The sequence below is a fragment of the Candoia aspera genome, chromosome 15, assembly GCF_035149785.1.
Source record: "Candoia aspera isolate rCanAsp1 chromosome 15, rCanAsp1.hap2, whole genome shotgun sequence".
In the NCBI taxonomy this organism is placed as follows: Eukaryota; Metazoa; Chordata; class Lepidosauria; order Squamata; family Boidae; genus Candoia; species Candoia aspera.
In genome coordinates this window covers 5,770,159-5,790,040 of record NC_086167.1, presented here as the reverse complement: position 1 = coordinate 5,790,040, position 19,882 = coordinate 5,770,159, and the positions used below count along the sequence as shown (strand labels likewise).

General features: G+C 44.8%; 2 protein-coding genes across 2 annotated transcripts in view; both read left to right on the top strand.

The window, feature by feature from the left end:
- The window catches only part of TBC1D10A (TBC1 domain family member 10A), a 470,628-nt gene that overhangs the window by 108,595 nt on the left and 342,151 nt on the right, over window positions 1-19,882 (top strand). The gene's annotated exons all lie outside the window — the stretch shown is intronic.
- LIF (LIF interleukin 6 family cytokine) lies at window positions 2,868-4,515 on the top strand. The gene is made up of 3 exons (XM_063315788.1): window positions 2,868-2,898; window positions 2,989-3,167; window positions 4,078-4,515. The coding sequence occupies exons 1-3, from the start codon at window positions 2,868-2,870 to the stop codon at window positions 4,513-4,515; spliced, it is 648 nt and encodes a 215-aa protein (XP_063171858.1).

Sequence of the window (19,882 nt, the reverse complement as noted above, 5' to 3'; positions counted from 1 at the left end):
AGGCACCTTCCCCAGTGTTCGCATATCTTTGTGAACAAAGCCGTATTCTCATCAGAAGATGGGTTCGGGAATGGCTCAGCCACTGATTTTGCCTTAAAATCCACACCAAACAGCCAGCCCCAATTTGGTCCTGTACGCTTTCATTCCCCTTCTTCACAGCCTTCGACAAGCAGCCAAACTTTGTCTTGTGATGTGAAAACTCCGTTGGCTGGACTGCCGTTTCTGCGCGACCTTTTTCCCAGTCTTTTGCTCACAGATCACAGTTCTGAGTGTCAGGATTCCCTGGCTCTTGTGCAATCTGCTGCCAAATTGCCCTTCTGTGAGAGGTGTGCCTGTCTTTGAATGTGCACGCCCGGGCTCGAGACTCTGCTCAGTTTCCTGTTATTCCAAAAATTCCTTGCCAAGGAATTTGGCAAATTCCTTGCCAAATTTTCTTCCTTCCTCCAGAAACCCTCTTTGACATCTCTCCCTCTGGATTTCTTCCATCTCCGTTGGATCCTCTTTTTCGCTTTGTCACCTTTCTGGATAGCTGGGCGCTAGGGCTACGCTAAGCATCAGCTTGGAGGGCTATGCCCAGGGCAAAGCAATCAGATCCGCTCTTTGAATTTTTTACGTCGGTCTGCCCAGTCGATTGGACGAATCAAATCCAGGGCTTCTGAATGAGGGCAGCGATGGGATGTTTGGGGTTTTCTTGGCTGTTTCGACAAAAATTCGAACCGCAAGTCTGAACAGGATCAAAACACCAGTGTGACCCAAACGGCACCTTGAACTGGAGCAAAGCTAATATGCATGCCCATGTTGGATGTCACAGGATGAAAAGCAGCATGTCTTTAATAGCAATTTAATTTAATCTTACTTCAGTCTGGCTGAGTACCTGTACGGTGGCTGATATTGCTGTCATGTCTTTGTTGCAAGTGGCATGGATGTGATGGGTCAACAACTGTGTTATACAGAAGGCAAGAGGACCACAAGGCCTGGATCTACCTCTTCATCCTCTTCCTCCCTTTCAGCCTCTTCCTCCCTTTCCCATATTGGGCCTTCTCTCTCCTCTCTTACATCCTGAAGCCATGGATCCAGACATGAGAACTTCAGAAGAGCCCTGGAAGGGTCAGTCCAAAGAGCATCTAGTCCTGCATTCTGAGTGGTCAGATGGATACCTTTGGAAGCTCACCAGCTTGGACTGGAGAGCAAGATTTCGCTTTCCTTGTTGTTTTCCAGGAACCAAGACCACTGCCTTGGATTCAGGAAGGGAGACACAGCTGTCCATATGTGTAGCCCCTTCAAGCCCTGAGAAGTAGTAGTTCCTTCTATCGGCCCTAAATCCCCCTCCATTATTTTCCATTGATGATCCCAAGTTCATTGGTTGGGATAAAGGGAGAAAGATTCTCATGCCCTGCATGATTTCATATGTCTTTAGCATATCTCCCTTATCCTTCTTTGTTCCAAGCTAAAGAGTTCCAACTTCCTATCTGGATGATTGCAATGTGCTCTACATGGGGCTGCCCTTGAAGACCACCGGAAGTTATAACTGGTCCAGAATGCAGCAGCGCACACAGTGTTGGGCACCTCTAGGTTTGCCCACATTACTCCCCTGTTGTGCAAGCTCCCATTTGGCTCCCAGTTGCTTTCTGGGTGCAATTCAATATGCTGGTTATCACTTTTAAAGCCCTAGGGCCAGATTACTTGCAGGACCGCCCTCTCCCTGAGGGTATCTGCCGGTCCCTCCAGATTGGATAGGATGGGCACACTCCAGGTCCCTTCCCTGAAAGATTGCAATCTTGTGGGACCTAGGAACCATGCCTTTTCTGTGGCTGCCCCTACCTTATGGAATATACTCCCCCACCCCGTAACCTGGTAGGCCCCCACCCTCTTAGCCTTCCAGATGGCCATTAAAACCTGGCTCTTTACGCAGGTACTGGGGTAGAGTTATGGAGCCTGCAGAGAGTTGTTGGGGAACCCTGGGGGGTTGATCATGGCACCAGGTTTTTCATTTTTATATGTTTTTATGGTTTTTATAGTTTTATTGCTGTGAGCTGCCCAGAGTTGTTTTAGCATAAAGTGAGAATGAGAATACAGTAACTGGTATTTGAAAACAAGTACCACAAACTTTTCAAAGATTGCAGAGACATGGACAAGCCCAGGTTTATCACTGTGTGATGCACAAAATAGTACTGAAGCAATGCTTCTTAGTGTACAGGTAGTCCTCACTTAATGACCCCAATTGGGCCCTGAACTTCGGTTACTAAGCAAAGTGGTCATTAAGTGAATCTGACCTGATTTTATGACCTTTTTTGTGGTGGCTGTTAAGCAAATCACTGTGGTTGTTAAGTGAACCACATGGTTGTTAAGTGAATCACGTGGTTCCCCATTGATTTTGCTTGCCAGAAGCCAGCTGGGAAGGTAGAAAATGGTGATCACATGACCACAGGACACTGTGACAATCATAAATGTGAACCGGTTGCCAAGTGCCCAAATCGTGATCATGTGACTGTGGGGATGTGCCAATAGTTGTAAGCGTGAGCACTGATTGCGTCTTTTTTCCAGCACTGTCATAAGTCCAAACCATCACTAAGTGAATGGTTGTTAAGCGAGGACTACCTGTAGTCTATATTTTTATGCATTTTTAGTGTGAATTGACCCTCCCCAAAGCTGTTGTATATGCAAAGCAGAAAGCAGTGGTTCAAAGCTAGTTCCACTTTGCCTTACTTATCTAGGAACTTTTGCCAATTCAAGGAAGGTCCGCAGTAATATTTTACATTAGAAAAATATGAACAAAAATCCATGTGTTCCATAAAGTATGTGACTTTAGTAAAAAACACAAAGGTGATTTTTTTAAAATTGTAAATTGAGTGAAAAATTAGGACAGAATGACAGGAAGGATGGAAAGTGAAAACCGAAGTGAGAAAACCAAACTTCTGAGGTTCACCAGCTTTTATAGTTTTCTTACTACTGGAAAAATTCACCCCCTCTTTTTTGTCCTCCAACTAGGAGTCATCTCCATGCTACTGACCACACACTGCAGACTCTCATCTGGGAGACCTTTGCACCAGGAGAGCAACAATTCCATGTGTCATGATGTTCGTCCTTGCAAACACCATGTCTTTGATCAAGTCCGGTGCCTGGTGTCACGTCTGAACATGTCAGCTTCAGGGTTATTTGAGAGCTATGTAAGTTATCTCTGTTAACCTTTTCTATTCTAAGTAACAGGTTCATGGTTTAACACAGCCTGGATAGCACAGGTAGTCCTCGCTTAACGAGCACAATTGGGACCGGAATTTTGGTTGCTAAGTGAAGCAGTCATTAAGCAAATCCGAACCAATTTTGTGACCTTTTTTGCAGCAGTCGTTAAGCGAACCACATGGTTGTTAAGCGAATCACACAGTTCTCTGTTGATTTCGCTTGCCAGAAGCCAGCCAGGAATGTTGAAAATGGCAATCACGTGACCATGGGATACTGTGATGGGCATAAAAGCAAAGCAAGTGCCAAGCGCCCAAATCGTGATCACGTGACTGCAGAGATGCTGCGACAGTTGTAAGTGTGAGGACTGGTTGTAAGTTGGTTTTTTCAGCACTGTCGTAAGTCCAAACCATCACTAAACAAATGGTTGTTAAGCGAGGACTATCTGTAGTGCTAGTCAGGTGGGAGGTACAGTAGAAGGGGTCAGAGACCAGCTGAAAGCATGCAACCGGCTTTTTAAAATCAGTGCAGGGATGATAAGAATTCTGGTGCTGGCTATTACTGTATCCCCTGCACCCCAAATCTTGGGAGATCCCAAATCTCTCATGATTTTGCAATCTCAAAATGTCGAAAACTCACAGGCTTTGATTACCTTTCACCAAACAGAAATACTGTAGGCCAGATCCTAAACGCCACGCATGTCAGCTATCAGAACATCACTTCTTGTGACCGATATTGCGGGTGAGGGTGGCAGGTGGATTCTGAAGGTTCAAATCATGTTTCACACTCAGAACGTGGGTGTAAAGGTTGCATTCCAAACTGGAGGGGTCTTTTGCTTTGTCTTTTGAAACCGACTTTTCTTACGCCCCTTAATTTGGTTCTCCCATTTCTCTGGAGCAGCTCAGAAGCCAAGGCCCCCCCTTCACCGAGAAGAAGGAGCTGGATGTCTTTTGTGAACCTGACCACACGTTTCCTCCTTTTGTCAGCCCGACCAGTCACAAGAAGGAAATATTGATCAACCTCTACAAGATCTTTGTCTTTTTCAACGCCTCCTTGGGCAACATCACCAGCGACCAGGAAATCCTGCACAGTGACAAGGAAGACTTGCTACGGCGACTCAGAAACACCACCAACAACACCAGCGGCCTCCTGGCCAATCTCACGTGCCTGCTGTGCTCCGAGTACAAGGTCGACCACGTGGATGTGACGTACGGCAGTAGCTCCAGCAGTGACAACTTTGAGAAAAAACGACAAGGCTGCCAGATACTCCGAAAATACAAAAGAGTCATCAGCCATGCTGCCCAAGCTTTGGGACATTGCCACCTCAAGCAGACGTGATACTAAATTGCCCTCTCTGGCCTTCTCCTTCTCCTTCCCCTTCCCCTTCTCCTTCTCCTTCTTTCCCCGGATCTCCCTTCCCATCCCCTGGATTCATGCAGAGAAGAAGACTTGCTAGACATGGAGGGCTTCTGACACTTCTTCTGCAATCTTAACTTTTAGGCCACTAGCTTCTCTTGAAATATTTTTCCACCCAGGTTTGAGGTGGAAATACCAGAGTATTTATTTGAATCTCAGGGTTGTGTTACACACACACAAAATTACTCTCTGGTTTCCTATTTTATTTTCCTTAAAACAGCCAGAGAGTCCAGCACCTTAACAGATATTTAAAGGAGAATGAAAGTTAAGGAGATTTTATATATGTATAAAACATTATTTTAAACATATATATATATATATATGTTTAAAATAAAACAAAGTATGGGAAGAAAGTATGGGAAAGTAAGGGAACCAATATTTTCCTGCTAACTGCAGGGAACTTTTGTCACTTGGAATAATTTAATAGCCCTTTTTTGTGGGGCTAAACACCCTCCCAAAGCCTCAGGCATTTTTGAAATTTGAACAATCCCTTTTAGTTAATGTTTAGTTTAATTTAATAATAGTTTATTTGGTGTCTTTTTATGATATCTAATGTTATTATTTGGTATCTAATGTTATTATTGCATTGTGCTGGGTCTGTCTTTGTGTGGTCTGTGTATCTGTATGTGCACACACACAAACACTTATAGTTTACTGCTGGCTAGTATGAAAGGCAGGCAATCTTTCAGCTGCCAGAATCCATCGCTTAAAAAAGGTTTTTTCAGTGACTTCTCCCCCAGCAGAAGCAGACGTGTTGCCACAGCCCCACTGAACGGGGGTAGAGAGAGTTTATCGTAGCATTTGGGGCAAGATCCTTCCTACAGGTCAGACTGCTAAGTTTATAGGCATGTTAAGCCCTGTCACACCCCTGGAAACCACTGGGGTCCCACATCTTTGGGTGATCTGCTGCTGCATTTCAACACAGGGATTTCAGGAAGCTCTGAGGGCCAAATATATGGGGCTGAAAGCTCCATTTGGCCTGGTAGTTGCCCATCCTTGTTCTGACACTTTTCAGTATTTGTTCGCCATCTTGTTATATGAACCAGAGGCATAAAATGTGACCATATGTTGCTAGTTGCCAGAGAGGGGAATGGCTTTCCAAACAAGGATTTCCACAAGGGGTCAAAAAAGTCAAGATGGTTGTCACACCCATCCATTTGAAGCCCTATTCTTTTCTCATGCGCCCCTTGCTCTCAAACCATACATTGCAATTCTCGGCTTCCTTCACCACTGGCCACGACAGTTGGAGCAGCTGAGTCCAGCTCATTTGGAAAACCAGAAGTCATATCTGGTCCAGGGGCTGAGCTGAATGAGGCAGCATTGTTCTACAGCTCACCTTGGTTTCCAGCTCACTAAGTGCCTTCTTTAATCTCTCTTTCCCAACCACACAATCTTGTCTGATTGATAAAAAAACCGATCTACCTCACAGGACTGTTGTGGAAATGATGTCAGATGCTTTGAACATTCTACTATTATTTATTACCTTGTTTTTTAAAATATTCCCAGATTTCTGTCCAGTTTCAATATGATGTTTCTTTCCTGTTCCTTGCCACTTGCTTTCTCTCCAAGTTACTATTTAAATGTTGATCTAGGAATTAGTTTTAAATCATGCATAAATCTGCACTAAAATGCATGGGGAGAGAGAGAGAGAGAGAGAGAGATTGGGAGAAAGGGTGCAATCAATTCCAGATGCTGATTAATAGAACAATCCCAGTGAACCCTAATTCTCATCCCAGCCTTAACTCAAAAAAATATATATATGGGAAAATGTACACAGAGCTGTCCCGCAATGGAAAGGGGACCATTGAATTTTTCAAGCAAACTGGTGGATGCTGTACGAAATGAATGCATTGATTCACCTTTGTACAGGTCAGCAAATTCCATTCTTGCTCACATGGGGTTGATCCCTGGTAAGCAAGACAGGAATAATCGTTCTCTTGCTTATATGTAAAGTATGAAGAAGAAATGGTGACTTGGCTACCTTATATAGGTTTCTCATATTCACTGTCTTGCAATTCAATCTCTTTGTTGAGTTTATAGTTAAGATCATATTCATAGGCATCCAGAATGTTCTTCCAATCTATAGGATCTATAGGATTCAGTAATGAAGTCAAAGCATGCTTAGACTTCATTACTGCATTGACCTCTTTTTCTAGGTTTGCACTGCATGGTGGGCCACCAGAGAAAAACGAACTAGCCAAGATTAACACCAGCCACACTTAGCATGTTCTGTGAATGCAGCCACTAGATTTGTAACTGACATGATTAATGGGGTTGTGGGAACACATCTATCTGGGTTCCCTCGCCACTGAGAATTCAGTCTGCCCGAAGTGTTACCTCCTTAGTCCTTCTCAGGATATCCCTGCCGTATGACAAGTGCCTACTTTAAAAAAAAAAAAAAATAGACAAACAAATAAATAAATAAAGAGGTCTTTCAGGGGCGGCACCTTGGCTGTGGTGAACCATCGGGTTCTGCAACGTCGCTTAGTCCTTTGAAGCCTCCAGCCAATCTTTTATTTTTTGTTTATCTCCCATTGCTTGACATATACTCCTGGTCTAAACCCCTCTCCCCTGCTGGAGATAATAAAAAAGGCTAGGAGGCTTGCCTGTCCCATTCTTTAGCTTCTTCAACCTTAGCTCCATCCCAGCCTCTGAGATGGCTCCTTTTGGTGGTTGAGAAGGCCAGATCTTCCTAACCTTGGGAAGAGCCAGCTGTAAAGATGGAGGGAATCCATCCTTGGAGTTCTGGAGATGGCAAATATAGGAAGGAACCAGAGTCGGATTCCATCTTCTCATGTTGGTTCTCAGCTTTGGAGATGGCAAGTAGATGAGGAGCATCCATGCAGGTGACAGACGGAAGAGGGAAGAGGTGCGAGTTTTCATCTTCTAAGCTCTAACACAATGGGAAAATGTGAAGATGCTCGACAGGCTGGACAGTTGTCTTAAAGCAGCAGGACTTTGCCCTTAGACTTGCATGCCCAGCAGTTTGCACTCTGTCCACAGCTTAGGACTTAAGTTTAAGAGGGAAGTAAGCTCAGGCACTAGAATATACTTAGATTGTTTGTTTGTTGTTCTTGAAAATAATAATAATAATAATAATAAATATAATAATAATAATAATAATGTAATAATAGTGTAATGATAATGTAATAATAATAATAATAATATATTTATTTGGGCCAAGGCAACAGGATTTCCAGTTTTGATTGAAAGATGCATCAAGCAATGATTTGTTCGGTGCTAGCTTTCACAATGTTTTATTTGTCTTTGTGAAACAGAAAGGATGTCTTCAATTGCATAAATTTTTTATATTTTTATACTTTGGATTTTATATGCATTTTATAAAATAAATTGTATTTTGAAAAAAGGCTCCTCAGAATCACATTATGATTTCTCAGTCTTAGCCTCTGTTTGAGCTCACATCTCTGGGGCAGTATTTGTGTCTCCCCCCCCACACCCCCGTGCCCCAACCAAGTTTATCTGCTCCAGCTGCTGCCTGATTCCTTGTGAAGAGAAGACCAAGTTGGAGAAGACTGTGGGCCTGAAGGATTGCAAGGAAACCGGGGTGGGGGGGGGAGAAACCTCAGTGGCCCCCAAAACTACAACTCCCAAGGTTCTTTGGGGCAAAAGGGACAGAGACATTTGTCCAAGCCAGGGATATCTGCAGCAGGGATCAAAAAGGTTGAGATGGCAGCCACTACTATTGTATCACATACCAAAAGAGACAGGGGTTCTGTTGTGTGGTTGCAGTTTGCCATCTTGACCTTTTTTGAAACGCACACCCTGGTTAATACCCATCTAAAACTGGTTTGGATGTTGATGTTAGGACCTCCAGAATCAGGGGCAAAAAAACTGGGTTGTGGCAGCCCAGATCTGGTGGCCTTGAATTGCTCCTTGCTGCCACACAGAGATGCTTACAAGGCAAGATGGGAGGACCCAACTCTAGAGAGACCTTGTTGCTGGAGACAAAGGAAAAATGCCTTCCCTTGGCCCGTTCCACTTCAGAAACTATCTTTCCTAGCAGCATCTGGGCCATTCCTAGCATCTATGAGGATACAAGCAACGTGGTGTCAAAATCTGTCCTGCAATGTTTCAAAGCTTTTCCCTCTTCCCCTGCGAAAGAAGGCTCTATTTTATTCCTTTAACTGCAAGGGGATGAAGGGCATGGTTTAACTTCCTTTTCTTTTTGGATTTTGAGCTCATTTTTATTTTCGGTTTGAGAAAGCAGAGGAGAGGAGGCAATGCCCGATGGGGTTCGTTCTGTGACGTCTTTCCATCCCTGTGTGGCCTCTCTGGATGCTCATTCTGAAAAGCTGCAGTCTGTCTTTCTCCTGTCTTGAACGGTTAAACAGAAGACTAGGAAGCCAGGGAGGCTGCTGGAGGGAGAGGACCGTACCATGAAATTCAGGGGGCATTCACACAACCCTCTTTGTTCCCACCATTAAATAAGTGCAGTGACTGATGAGGAAGGAGAGCTTGGAATACAGGTAGTCCTCATTTAGCGACGACAAGGGTTGCTAAATCTGGACTTTCCCTTAAGGCAGCAAAATGCCTTGCAGTCACTGGGCCTGGTGGCTTGGCCTGGAATTTTTGCCAGCCCAGGGAGCCTCAGTGTAACCCCCATTATGGCAGTGATAATCACCCTGATACAACCCCAAATGTGAATTTGCCTTGATGTATCAAAAAGGACTGAATACAGAGGGGTGAGCTTTTACGCAAATTCAAGGAGGTCTGGTCTGTAGTTAGGCTTTTGTTTTTTTCTTTCTTTTTTTGTTAAAACATTAAGCAAGAATTGGAAGAGGCTAAACAGGATGTCAAAAGGCCTCTTTCAGCTCGTTATCTGGAAATCAGTTTCTTACTGCACACAAACTCTAGAGTCAACCAGCGATGTCACCGCCAAAGCAGGCTTGCAAGACAAGGGAAGTTGGAGAGTCACATGTTCTTGTTGCTCTTTGAAAGTAATCCTAGTTACAGTCATGTCCTAATTCTCCCTGATCAGCCATTGTTTGATACTCTCCAGGTCAATATTGAACTTACGGAGCCACTCATCCCAACCTTGTGACGATAAGTGGCCCAGAATAGGGGGAAAGAAACATAAAAACACAGGAGATCATAACAACAGCCTTATCAGCCCCTAAAAAAACAATCTCACCATCAAAATCCTACAGATATTGGGGTGGTGAAGATTCAGTTCTGAGGTTCACCATTGTGTGTAACCTTCTCCAAGCTGGCATCTTCTGCTCTCCTGAACCCCAAGCAGCACGCCATGGCATTCATACCTGGGATCATCCAACCTTTTTTTGGAGCTTTCCCCCAAATCACCTGAAATCTTGAGGGATTACTGAAGCTCCTGAGATTGGAGCCAATCTGTCCCTGATGTATTTGAATCCCAGTGTCTCACCCAACCATATAAGCTGTATCTGTGTCCTGACGTTATGATACATGTTTCCCCCAGCCCCGACACAGGTACCCATGTCCCCAGTCACCCATGTTGATCCCCTGATCCTTTCCGAGTTCTGAACCAGGGACAAAATTCTAGGAAGTTCTGCAGAAATGGGGCTAGGAACTCCCTAAGTGCCTCTTTTTCGCTTCTCAACCCCACCACCCTTTTGGAGTCATATGGGGATGAGGATGGAAAACAGCCCCCTAGGGGCAGGATTAGAGAAGACGCCCCACTCACTCTCCCTGTTGGTGTTGTTGGGAATCCCAAAACATTTTGAAGAAGTTTGTTCTGGGAGATCCTTGTTGCCTTAGTAGTTGTTGTATGGTCTTTAACCGTCCGGAAAGAACTGAAAGGATGCAACCCTTTTTGCAACTCTGGGAAACCTTGCGAAGAGCAGGAACCTGGTGTCCCGCAAAGAGGGGAATGTTCATGGCAGGGCAAAGGAAGGACTGGTCCAGCAGTGGAACTTGTGACCACAGGAGATGATGGCTGCCCCAATCCAATCAATGGCCATTGGTCAGTCGTTCGCCCAGAGTCACTTGTCTGAGATGGGCAGCTAGAGGAATTGGATTAAACAAACAAAGAAACAAATCATGCTCAACAGCCAGGATCAGAAGCATGGCTGTGGACACCATACACTTCAGTGGGATGGCCCCCGACTGGGGCACAGTGACTGGCCACTTCTCCTGCTCACAGGCTTTCCAGAATTTTTTGGATTTCCACTGTGGGAAACAAGATGTTCCACTACATGTCTCTTTGGTCCTGACCAGCTGGACTCCTCGAATGTCCTTATCATCTGCCTAGAGGAGTGTTCCTCAACCTTGGGGACTTTAAGACGCGTGGACTTCAACTCCCAGAATCCCTCTGCCAGCATGGCTGGCTGAGATATTCTGGGAGTTGAAGTCCACATATCTTACAGCATGCTGGTTGGGGAATTCTCCACCGCCCATCTCATGCAACTGAAGTCCACATATCTTATAGCATGGCTGTCTGGGGAATTCTGGGAGTTGAAGTCCACACGTCTTAAAGTCGCCAAGGTTGAGGAACACTGCCCTAGAGGGTCCTTCCCTTTGGCTAGGTTCAGATGCCACACCTAACTCATTTATTGACCTAGTCCATTTCCTAGGCACAAACAGTACAGATGTGAAGGCTCCTGTGAGCCAAATCCTGGGAACTTGGTATCCATGTAGTTTCCCTGAGAATGTGGAACACGTTTGATCTTGCTTTCTTCTAGAATGTTTTTGGACATCCCCACGTATCTTACAGCCCTGGGATTTCCTTGTGGCCTTCCAGCCAAGGGTCAACCAGGCCCTTTCAAGGTCATCCATGGTTAGCTAGGGATTAACTGCCACCTGAACTGGGGAAAAGTCTCTCTCCAGTTGAGCTAGACCAGTGTTTTTGAAACTGGGCAACTTTAAGATGTGTGGACTTCAGCTCCCAGAATTGCTCAGCCAGCACTCTGGCTGGGCAATTCTGGGAGTTGAAGTCCACATATCTTACAGCATGCTGGTTGGGGAATTCTCCACCGCCCATCTCATGCAACTGAAGTCCACATATCTTACAGCATGCTGGCTAGGGAATTCTGGGAGTTGAAGTCCACATATCTTACAGCACTCTGGCTGGGCAATTCTGGGAGTTGAAGTCCACATATCTTACAGCATGCTGGTTGGGGAATTCTCCACCGCCCATCTCATGCAACTGAAGTCCACATATCTTACAGCATGCTGGCTAGGGAATTCTGGGAGTTGAAGTCCACATATCTTACAGCACTCTGGCTGGGCAATTCTGGGAGTTGAAGTCCACATATCTTACAGCATGCTGGTTGGGGAATTCTCCACCGCCCATCTCATGCAACTGAAGTCCACATATCTTATAGCATGCTGGCTGGGGAATTCTGGGAGTTGAAGTCCACACATCTTAAAGTTGCCAAGTTTGAAACACGCTGGTCTAGATATTAGGGGATTCCATGCACAATCATGTAGTTTTCTTGGCCACATTATGGAAGTGGAGCTTTGATCACACTGTTGTGGCCCCCATCTTGCTTTTTTTTTTTTTTACCATACCCTGTGGGCACCCCTGCATCCAGGAAAAGAGCGAAGCCCTTCCATTTTTGTCTTGATTTATTTTTGAAAATTAGCATAGTCAGGACTCATAGACTGGGGAGGCAGGTGGTGATAGGAGCTGAGTCTAGATAGTGCTGTTAGGGATATATGCCTTAGCAGTCAGCTGGGGAGAAGTGATACCATTTAGGTTTTAACATTTTATGTTATTCTAACAGGAAGTTTTGAGCAATGCACTGCAAAGTTCTTTCTTCCTGGAACATGCAGCTGGACTTCCAACATAATCTTATACTCAGTGGGTCTTGAATAAATGGATGTGCCAGTTGCTAAAATCCTGGTTGTTTTATTATGGTGATATTCTAGTCTGCTCTTTTATTCTGTAGCTGCAACAAATGGTAACAACTGACATTTACAGGTCTCTTAACCCATAGAGCACTTGGATGCATCATCTGTTTCTTTATGTAACCATAAATGTATATTGCCCAATATTCTTTTTAAAAGACATTAATCTCCCTGCATTTGTTCTTTGGCAGCTGCATTTCCTTCGCTGCAGGCTTTAAAACTGCAACTTCCTCCAATGCAAGCTCTCTTTAAAATGAGCTGTCATTCTTTGCATGCAAGTTTGACCAGTGTGCCATTTTTTTTCAGCTGTTGTGTTTTCTAGACTCTCTCTTCCAGAAAGACTGAAGTTAGGTCTTGTTTCATATTATCTCTGGCCCTGCTGCAAAGTCTGTGGCAGTTTGCAGGAAGTAGAAATTCACTTTCAATGGAGTTTATGGTGGCACTGAGCAGAAAATTGTGCTTGAAATGGCCACAGCAAAAGAGAGGTTTGTGCCCCAAATTATTAATTTGGTATCACTCCAGTTAGTTTAGAACTGAATGCACAGCCACACGTTACCACTGTTTCTCTTTTTGCAGTGTGTTAAACTAATCAAACTCTTGCCTTACCCGGCTTTAACGTAGTTTATAAATTGTTTGACAGTAATTGAGAAAAATAAGGTGGCATACGGCAAAAGTAAAAAAAAACCCTGCTTATTACTTCGTTTTTATGCACAAGATTCATAGCCTTTTTGTAAACGAAAAATATGTGCTTTCCGACTGGCAGAGCCAAACAACGGCACCATTGCTGACGGTACCTATCCTATGCTCTTCAAATTCCCAGTGTAATCATGATTTCAAACAATACGGCTAATTTCTTTTCATGTTTAGAACAAAATGAAGCCAGTCAGCAAAACTTGGCAATCCTGAACCTGTTTTGTTTGATTTTTAAGTTCCCAGAAATGGAAACCCTGGGTGACTTTGGGCCAATCTCTCTCTCTCTCTCTCAGCCCAACAGCCATTGTGGTGTAGTGGTGAAGGTGTTGGACTAAGAGTGGGGAGACCCAGGTTCTGGTCCCTCCTCAGCCATGGATGCTCCATGAGGGACCTGGGGACAGTCCCAGTCTCCCAGCCTAGCATACTTCACAGAGTTGTAAAGGAGGAAGCACTGTGGGCACCACCTTGAGAACGAAAGCTGGCATGTAAATCTTATAAATACCTGAAATAAAGAAATATGGCATCCACCATAATTTTGACTTCGGTGTTGGGTTCATGCAACAGAGTAACCTGAAACCCAGCAGACCATATTATGGCCTAACTAGCATGATGTCATCATGGTTTGAAGTGTGATGGGAACCAGGCTGATATTTGTTCAATACCAGCCTGGTTCCCATCACACTTCCATTTGTTCCATTTGTTCAACCTACCATCTCTAGTTGGCCATTTAGAGACCATCCCTAGACCATCTCTAGATGGTCAGTCTCAAACTTCCATGCACTTTTGCCTTTAAGGTCATGACAGTGCTGTGATACCCAAGTTTCAAATGCAAAACCACATATCCTAAAAAGATTTCTTGTTCAAAAAAATGTCAAGATGGTTGGGTGTTTTTTTGTTTTGATGTGTTGAGTCTGGTTTTAAAAAATGTTTTTTTTAACCTGGTTTTTATACCTTAATCTTTGTTAAGCTTCCTAGAACCACTAAAGGCAGTGGGTGGCATATGTTTTTTTTTTCAATAAATGAAATAAAATACTGCAGGAGAAATAGAATTGGGCTTTATAGAGCTGACTTTGAGATAAGCACCTTTTGAAGTAGTGTTCTTTTTTTTTAATGAAGGTTAAAAATAAAATGTGTAAACAAAGCCACCCCAGCCATGGGTTACCAAAAAAGAAATAGTTTTAGCAAAAGCATCAGAAATGTTAGAGCTCAGCCAGGCCAAGTCCTGGTTCTGGGATGGTCTGCAGATGCTTCCTTCAGTATGTTACTTTTGGAGCTGACTTGATAAGCCCTCAATGTCGACCTTGTGGTGCTGGCTTTAGATGTCCCACTGAGGAAATCTGTAGAAGGGATACTGGTACTGTGTGAACCCATGGAAACCCAGAACTTTGGCATTGCATTACACGCAGGAACACAGACCATACACAGGAGTCTTTTAAGCTATAAATAGAAGCCTCTATATAAAAATAGCCTCCATTGGTATGCATGCATTTTCCAAAGAGTCAGACAGTGAGGAAGTGGACCGGGACAGTCTTTCCCATTCTGCAGATATTTGATCACCCCGGAGAGTACAAAATTTGCAGACAGCGAACACTCAGGATGAAGCCAAGCAACAGACACAAACTCCAAGCATGATCAAGATTCCAATCCCTTTGCCAGGTTCAGACCCCCTAGATCTTAGGGGGAGGCCTGTGAGTGTTCAACACACAGGCCCACATCAGCTCCCAGGGAGGTAAGTGTGGTGTGTGAGCAGAGTTATGAAACTGTCAGCCAGACCAAGCTCTGCAGGATTCTTGCCAAACCTCCCGGGGCATGCGGATGAGCTAAGATCCTGTTTGATCATCGCCAAATCTCCAGGGAATTCAAATCTCTTCTCCTCTCCATAAAAACTTGCCTGGCCAGATTGCTTTCTCTGGTCCTTTTCTGGGCTCACGGAGTGGAGAAATCACGAGGGATGACAGAGGCTGGCCCTTGACCTTCAATGATGCAAAGTGGCTGATGATGGTTTTGTCCTTTTGGCTGCATGGAAAAATGGCTGTGTTGACAAATGCCCCATTGATGGCTGGGTTTAGATATTCCCGTGGTGGGAAGAGAATTCTCCTTGTGTCACCCACTGTCCCCTTCCAGTGGCATCAGAGATCTGCGTCACCGGCCCAACATAGCAAGAACTAAATCCAGAATCTCCTACGGTTCAAAGGCATAAAGAAATGTATTTTTTAGATTGTTTTCTTTTTTTAGAGAAGTTGAATCAACTAGGCTACATGAACTGCCCTTAAAAAAAAGAAAAGAATCAGTGATCTCTCACTTCAATAACTTAAGGGGACACTCTGGATTTGGTGGACTCCCTTCTCCTTCCAGACAAAAATGAAATGGGCATCTCTACCCTTCCATTGTCCATCTGTGGTACTTCAAAGTTTTTTAAAGTAGAGGTGGGCAACCTCCAGTCCTCTTCTGTACCATCCAGAGCTGGCCACAAATCACCACTTAGAGACCAGTCCTCTGCCTACTGTTCACGTTTCATTTTCAGAACATAAGGAACATTCTTCCCGCGCATGGACTGAGCTATCTGCATGTAGTATGCTTTGTAAAATAGGTCAATGCCTAACGACTCTTTTATTGACCTAGAGGAGAATAAAGGTCATCTGAGATCTCCAGAAGAGTCAAATCCTCTTCCATTGCTATTGCTATTTGATGCTAAATAGCATACTCATTCCATTGATTTTATTAATGGATTTGAACGTTTAAGCATATCATCTTTGGTTAAGTCTATCCGTGTTTGTTTTTGGCCTTTGACTGTAAATCAAACTAAATCAAACGATGAGTGTACCGTGCACAGAAATTCTCCAGGATTTTTTCCCTACTGGTACTTGTTTGGTTAGAGGAATGTACTTTAGAAACTCTTCATAGAGGGGGAGGTATTTTCTTTCCTTTTGCCTTTGACTGTAATAAATACCTCCGTAAGCAAACATTGCATGGCCGATAGCAGTTCCAGCGGATAGCAGAGTAGATTTGACACGCAGTGTAACAAAACTTAGCAATGCTTAGGGATAATGAGCTGTCTCGGGCGTCTAACAGGTAACACAAGTAAAATAAGTCAGAATGCCCTGGGAATTGAGAGGGGAGAGGGGAGATCAGCTGCGAACAAGGGTCCCTGTAGAACTGGCTGAATAACAGAGATGTGTGTTGGAGCTTCTGCTGCACCTGCGTCACGGGGCCAACTATCACTCAGCAAAAGGGATTTTCCGGTTTACTGCTGAGGGAAGGAGAGGGGAATTTTAATGACATTCCGATGGGTAGAGTCTGGTGCTCAGTTCTAGCATCCAACTGGTAGGTCAAAACAGCTTTACTTGTGTTACTTCACTTTGCATCACATGTCTCAGATGGCTCACTTCTGTGTGTGTTGAACTGCTCAGACGAAAAGCCTTTTTTCCAGTGAATTCAAACAGTCATCAGATGCCACTCAAAAGACACACTTACCCAGGCATCTTTTCAACGGAGCCCGGAAACCCAAAACAGATACCATCTCTTTAACAGATTAAAAAAAAAACCAAACCCTTTAACCTCATATGTACCAGCATATCAGAGATGAAAGATAGGGAACTCTTGAAACATCCTTATTATATACCCAGATCATGTCCTAAATTCTCTGCCTGCTTTCACATATTTGCTCTGGGCATTGTTCCTGGGCTGAAGAAACCAGAGTGTGAGATCCATGCAGAGCTTGGTTTGAGTTCCTGTGGCCAGTAAAGGAGGAGGATGGCAGCTGGGGTGCCTGCAGTTGGGTCAAAAAAGTCCAGATGGCTGCCATCACCGTGTGTTCAAAGCCCCACTTCTTTTTATGTGCTTTAACACACACCTAACAAAGGCATGCTGATTACATGGGTATTGCTGCCATCTGGACCAGGGCTGCAACTGGGGGGGGGGCAACCGGGGCATGTGCCCTGGGCGCCGTGCTGAGGGGTGCCAAAATGAGCACTGGGGGGGGGGTGCCAAAATGGGAGTGGAATCCATGTTTGCCCCGGGTGACACAGACCCTAGTTGCAGCCCTGATCTGGACTTTTTTTAACCCCCATGCCCTCCCTGGATGGGTGAGCAGAAAAATGCCATGAATTCCACCCAATATTAGCTGTGGCTCCAATGGACAGTTTTGTGGGGGGCATCTGACTTTCCTAGGAAAAAATGCGCTCCGCCCTGTTGGATTCCATAACCGGCATGATTTATTTACCCAGTGTTTGCTCCTCCACCAGCTTTAAAACCAGAAAAGAAATTTCTCCAGAAACGTAAACACTGATCTCTGTCATGCATTATCAGGGGGTCAAAGTCAACCCATTCGGCTGCAGAAGAGAGATGGCAGGATATGTGCATTCCCTGGAGTAGGAATAATGCAATCCTTCAGGGTCACAGAGTCCCTCTGGAATTGTGGGAATATGTGGCTGGGGGCACAATCGGGCTTGATCCTTGATCACTCCTGCAATGCAAAGGGCTTGTATCTTGGGCTCTGCACCCCAAATTTCTTCGGCTTCCTTCCTATGAATCCCCTAAACGTGGCTGACTCTCTGCTGTGAACAGGAGGAAGGAACAGCTAGAAATGCTTACGTTTTTGCATTTTTACACACCCTTGATAAAAAAAACCCCTAGACTTCTCTAGATTTGGGGCATCTCACAGGTGTCAAAGTGGGTCAAGAACGCCATTTCTCCTACCCCTGTCAGTAGGGTGCCAAAGTTGGAAAAGGTGAAACAAGGAGGCAGGATCAGCCCTGGGAAGGATTCAGGTCATAGAAGAACCCCCTGATCTTTGAGGTGGTTTATTGATCCCCAATATTCATATATTGGAGTGGGAAAATCAAGAAAACCAGTGTTGTCAGCAGGCCACGTTAACAGTATTGAATTTTATAGTGTATACTGTAGAAGAGTTGGAAGTGATCGAATGAACAAATAGCAGTAAAAAGGAGTGTATTCAACCACAATCTGTGAATTGTGGCCTAGGGGTTCCACAAGGACCCTGGCATCTGGGTGGATGGTTCAGAGCAGCTCCAGATCATGCCGCCAATATTTTGCCTGCTTAGATCCTCCAGATTGCAAACAGTCTGGGCTGCCACAAGAATTAATGCATCAAATTAGCACTTTAATCTTCCAAACCCAAACCATAGTATTTAATTCCCTTTACAGCACCACTTTTCAACCTTGGCAGCCTTCAGATGTGTGGACTTCAACTCCCAGAATTCCCCAGCCAGCCATGGGGAATTCTGGGAGTTGAAGTCCACACATCTGAAGGCTGCCAAGGTTGAGAAAGACTGCTTTACAGTCTTGACCCTCCTTGGTGATTATTTTTCCATATACCTCTAACTTTGGATAATTTACATCAGAGCAGGGACTCTTTTTCTTTGGATTTTTGTTTAGGCCTAAAGCAAGGGTAATTTTCTGACGAGAAAATCCTGGTCTAGATAAGAGAAGGCTTAATGTCAACTCTGCAGCACTTTTTGGAAATAAAATGCTACTATGGATATGAAAGGCCATTGATTGGTAGACTTAATTGGGTTTTATGCATGATCATGACGTCATGTTCTCTTTTCCTCCCACAGCAAAGCCCTATGAGGAAGGTTGGGCTAAGAGGGGGAGATTGGGCCACGACTCAGGGAGCTTCAGTGGATCATGGGGACTAGAACCTGGGACTCCCTGGATTTAGTCCAGCACCTTCCCTGCTACAGCACAATGGCTCTTGGGCTGAGAGAGAAAGACTGTGCCCCAAAGTCAACCAATGAGCTTCTATGGCTGAGGGGAGACTAGAACCTGGGTCTCCCCGCTCCTAGTCCAGCACCTTCTCCCCTGGATCTCTTGGGCTGAGAGGGAGGGACTGGCCCAGTCATCCACTGAACTTCTATGGCTGAGGAGAGGTCCAGACCTGGGTCTCCCCACTCCTAGTCCAGCACCTTCTCCACTGGACTGGACTGGCTCATGGGCAGAGAGAGAGAGAGAGAGACTAGACCAGCCTTTCTCAGCCTTTTAACCCTGGAGGAACCTTTGAAATTCTTCAGGCCTCGGGGAACCCCTGCACATTCAGGCTCAAATACAGGCCAGAAGTTCCAAAATTATTCTATTTGTTTTATGGGTAAGCCTGTCTAGATGCATTCACAGTGTTTTTAAACTAAAGAATGAACCTTACCTCTTATGTAAAGCTGCCCAAATTTGAAATTATTTTTTAAATAAATCGCAATCTCCCAGGGAACCCCTAGCGACCTCTCATGGGACCCTTGGGTGCCACGGAACCCTGGTTGAGAAACCCTGGACTAGACTAAAGTCACCTCAGGAGCTTCCATGGCTGCAGATGGACTAGAACCCCATCTCCTTGCTCCTAGTCCATCACCTTCACCACCACACTACAGTGGCTTTGGGGCTGAGAGGGAGGAACTAGCCCAAAGTCAACCAATGAGGTTCCATGACTGAGGGGGGACATGAATGGAGTCTCTACCATGCCACATCTGAACCACCACACCACACCACACTGGCTCTCCCATGAATTGTCTTTTTTTTTTAATTGCCTTGAAACAGAACAGAAACCCCCCCAAAACCAATTAAAAACATTGCACCTACAAGGGCTTCTCATACATGCACATAAGTTTTGTTGTTTATTCGTTCAGTCGCTTCCGACTCTTCGTGACTTCATGGATCAGCCCACACCAGAACTTCCTGTCGGTTGTCAACACCCCCAGCTCCCCCAGGGACAAATCCATCACCTCTAGAATATCATCCATCC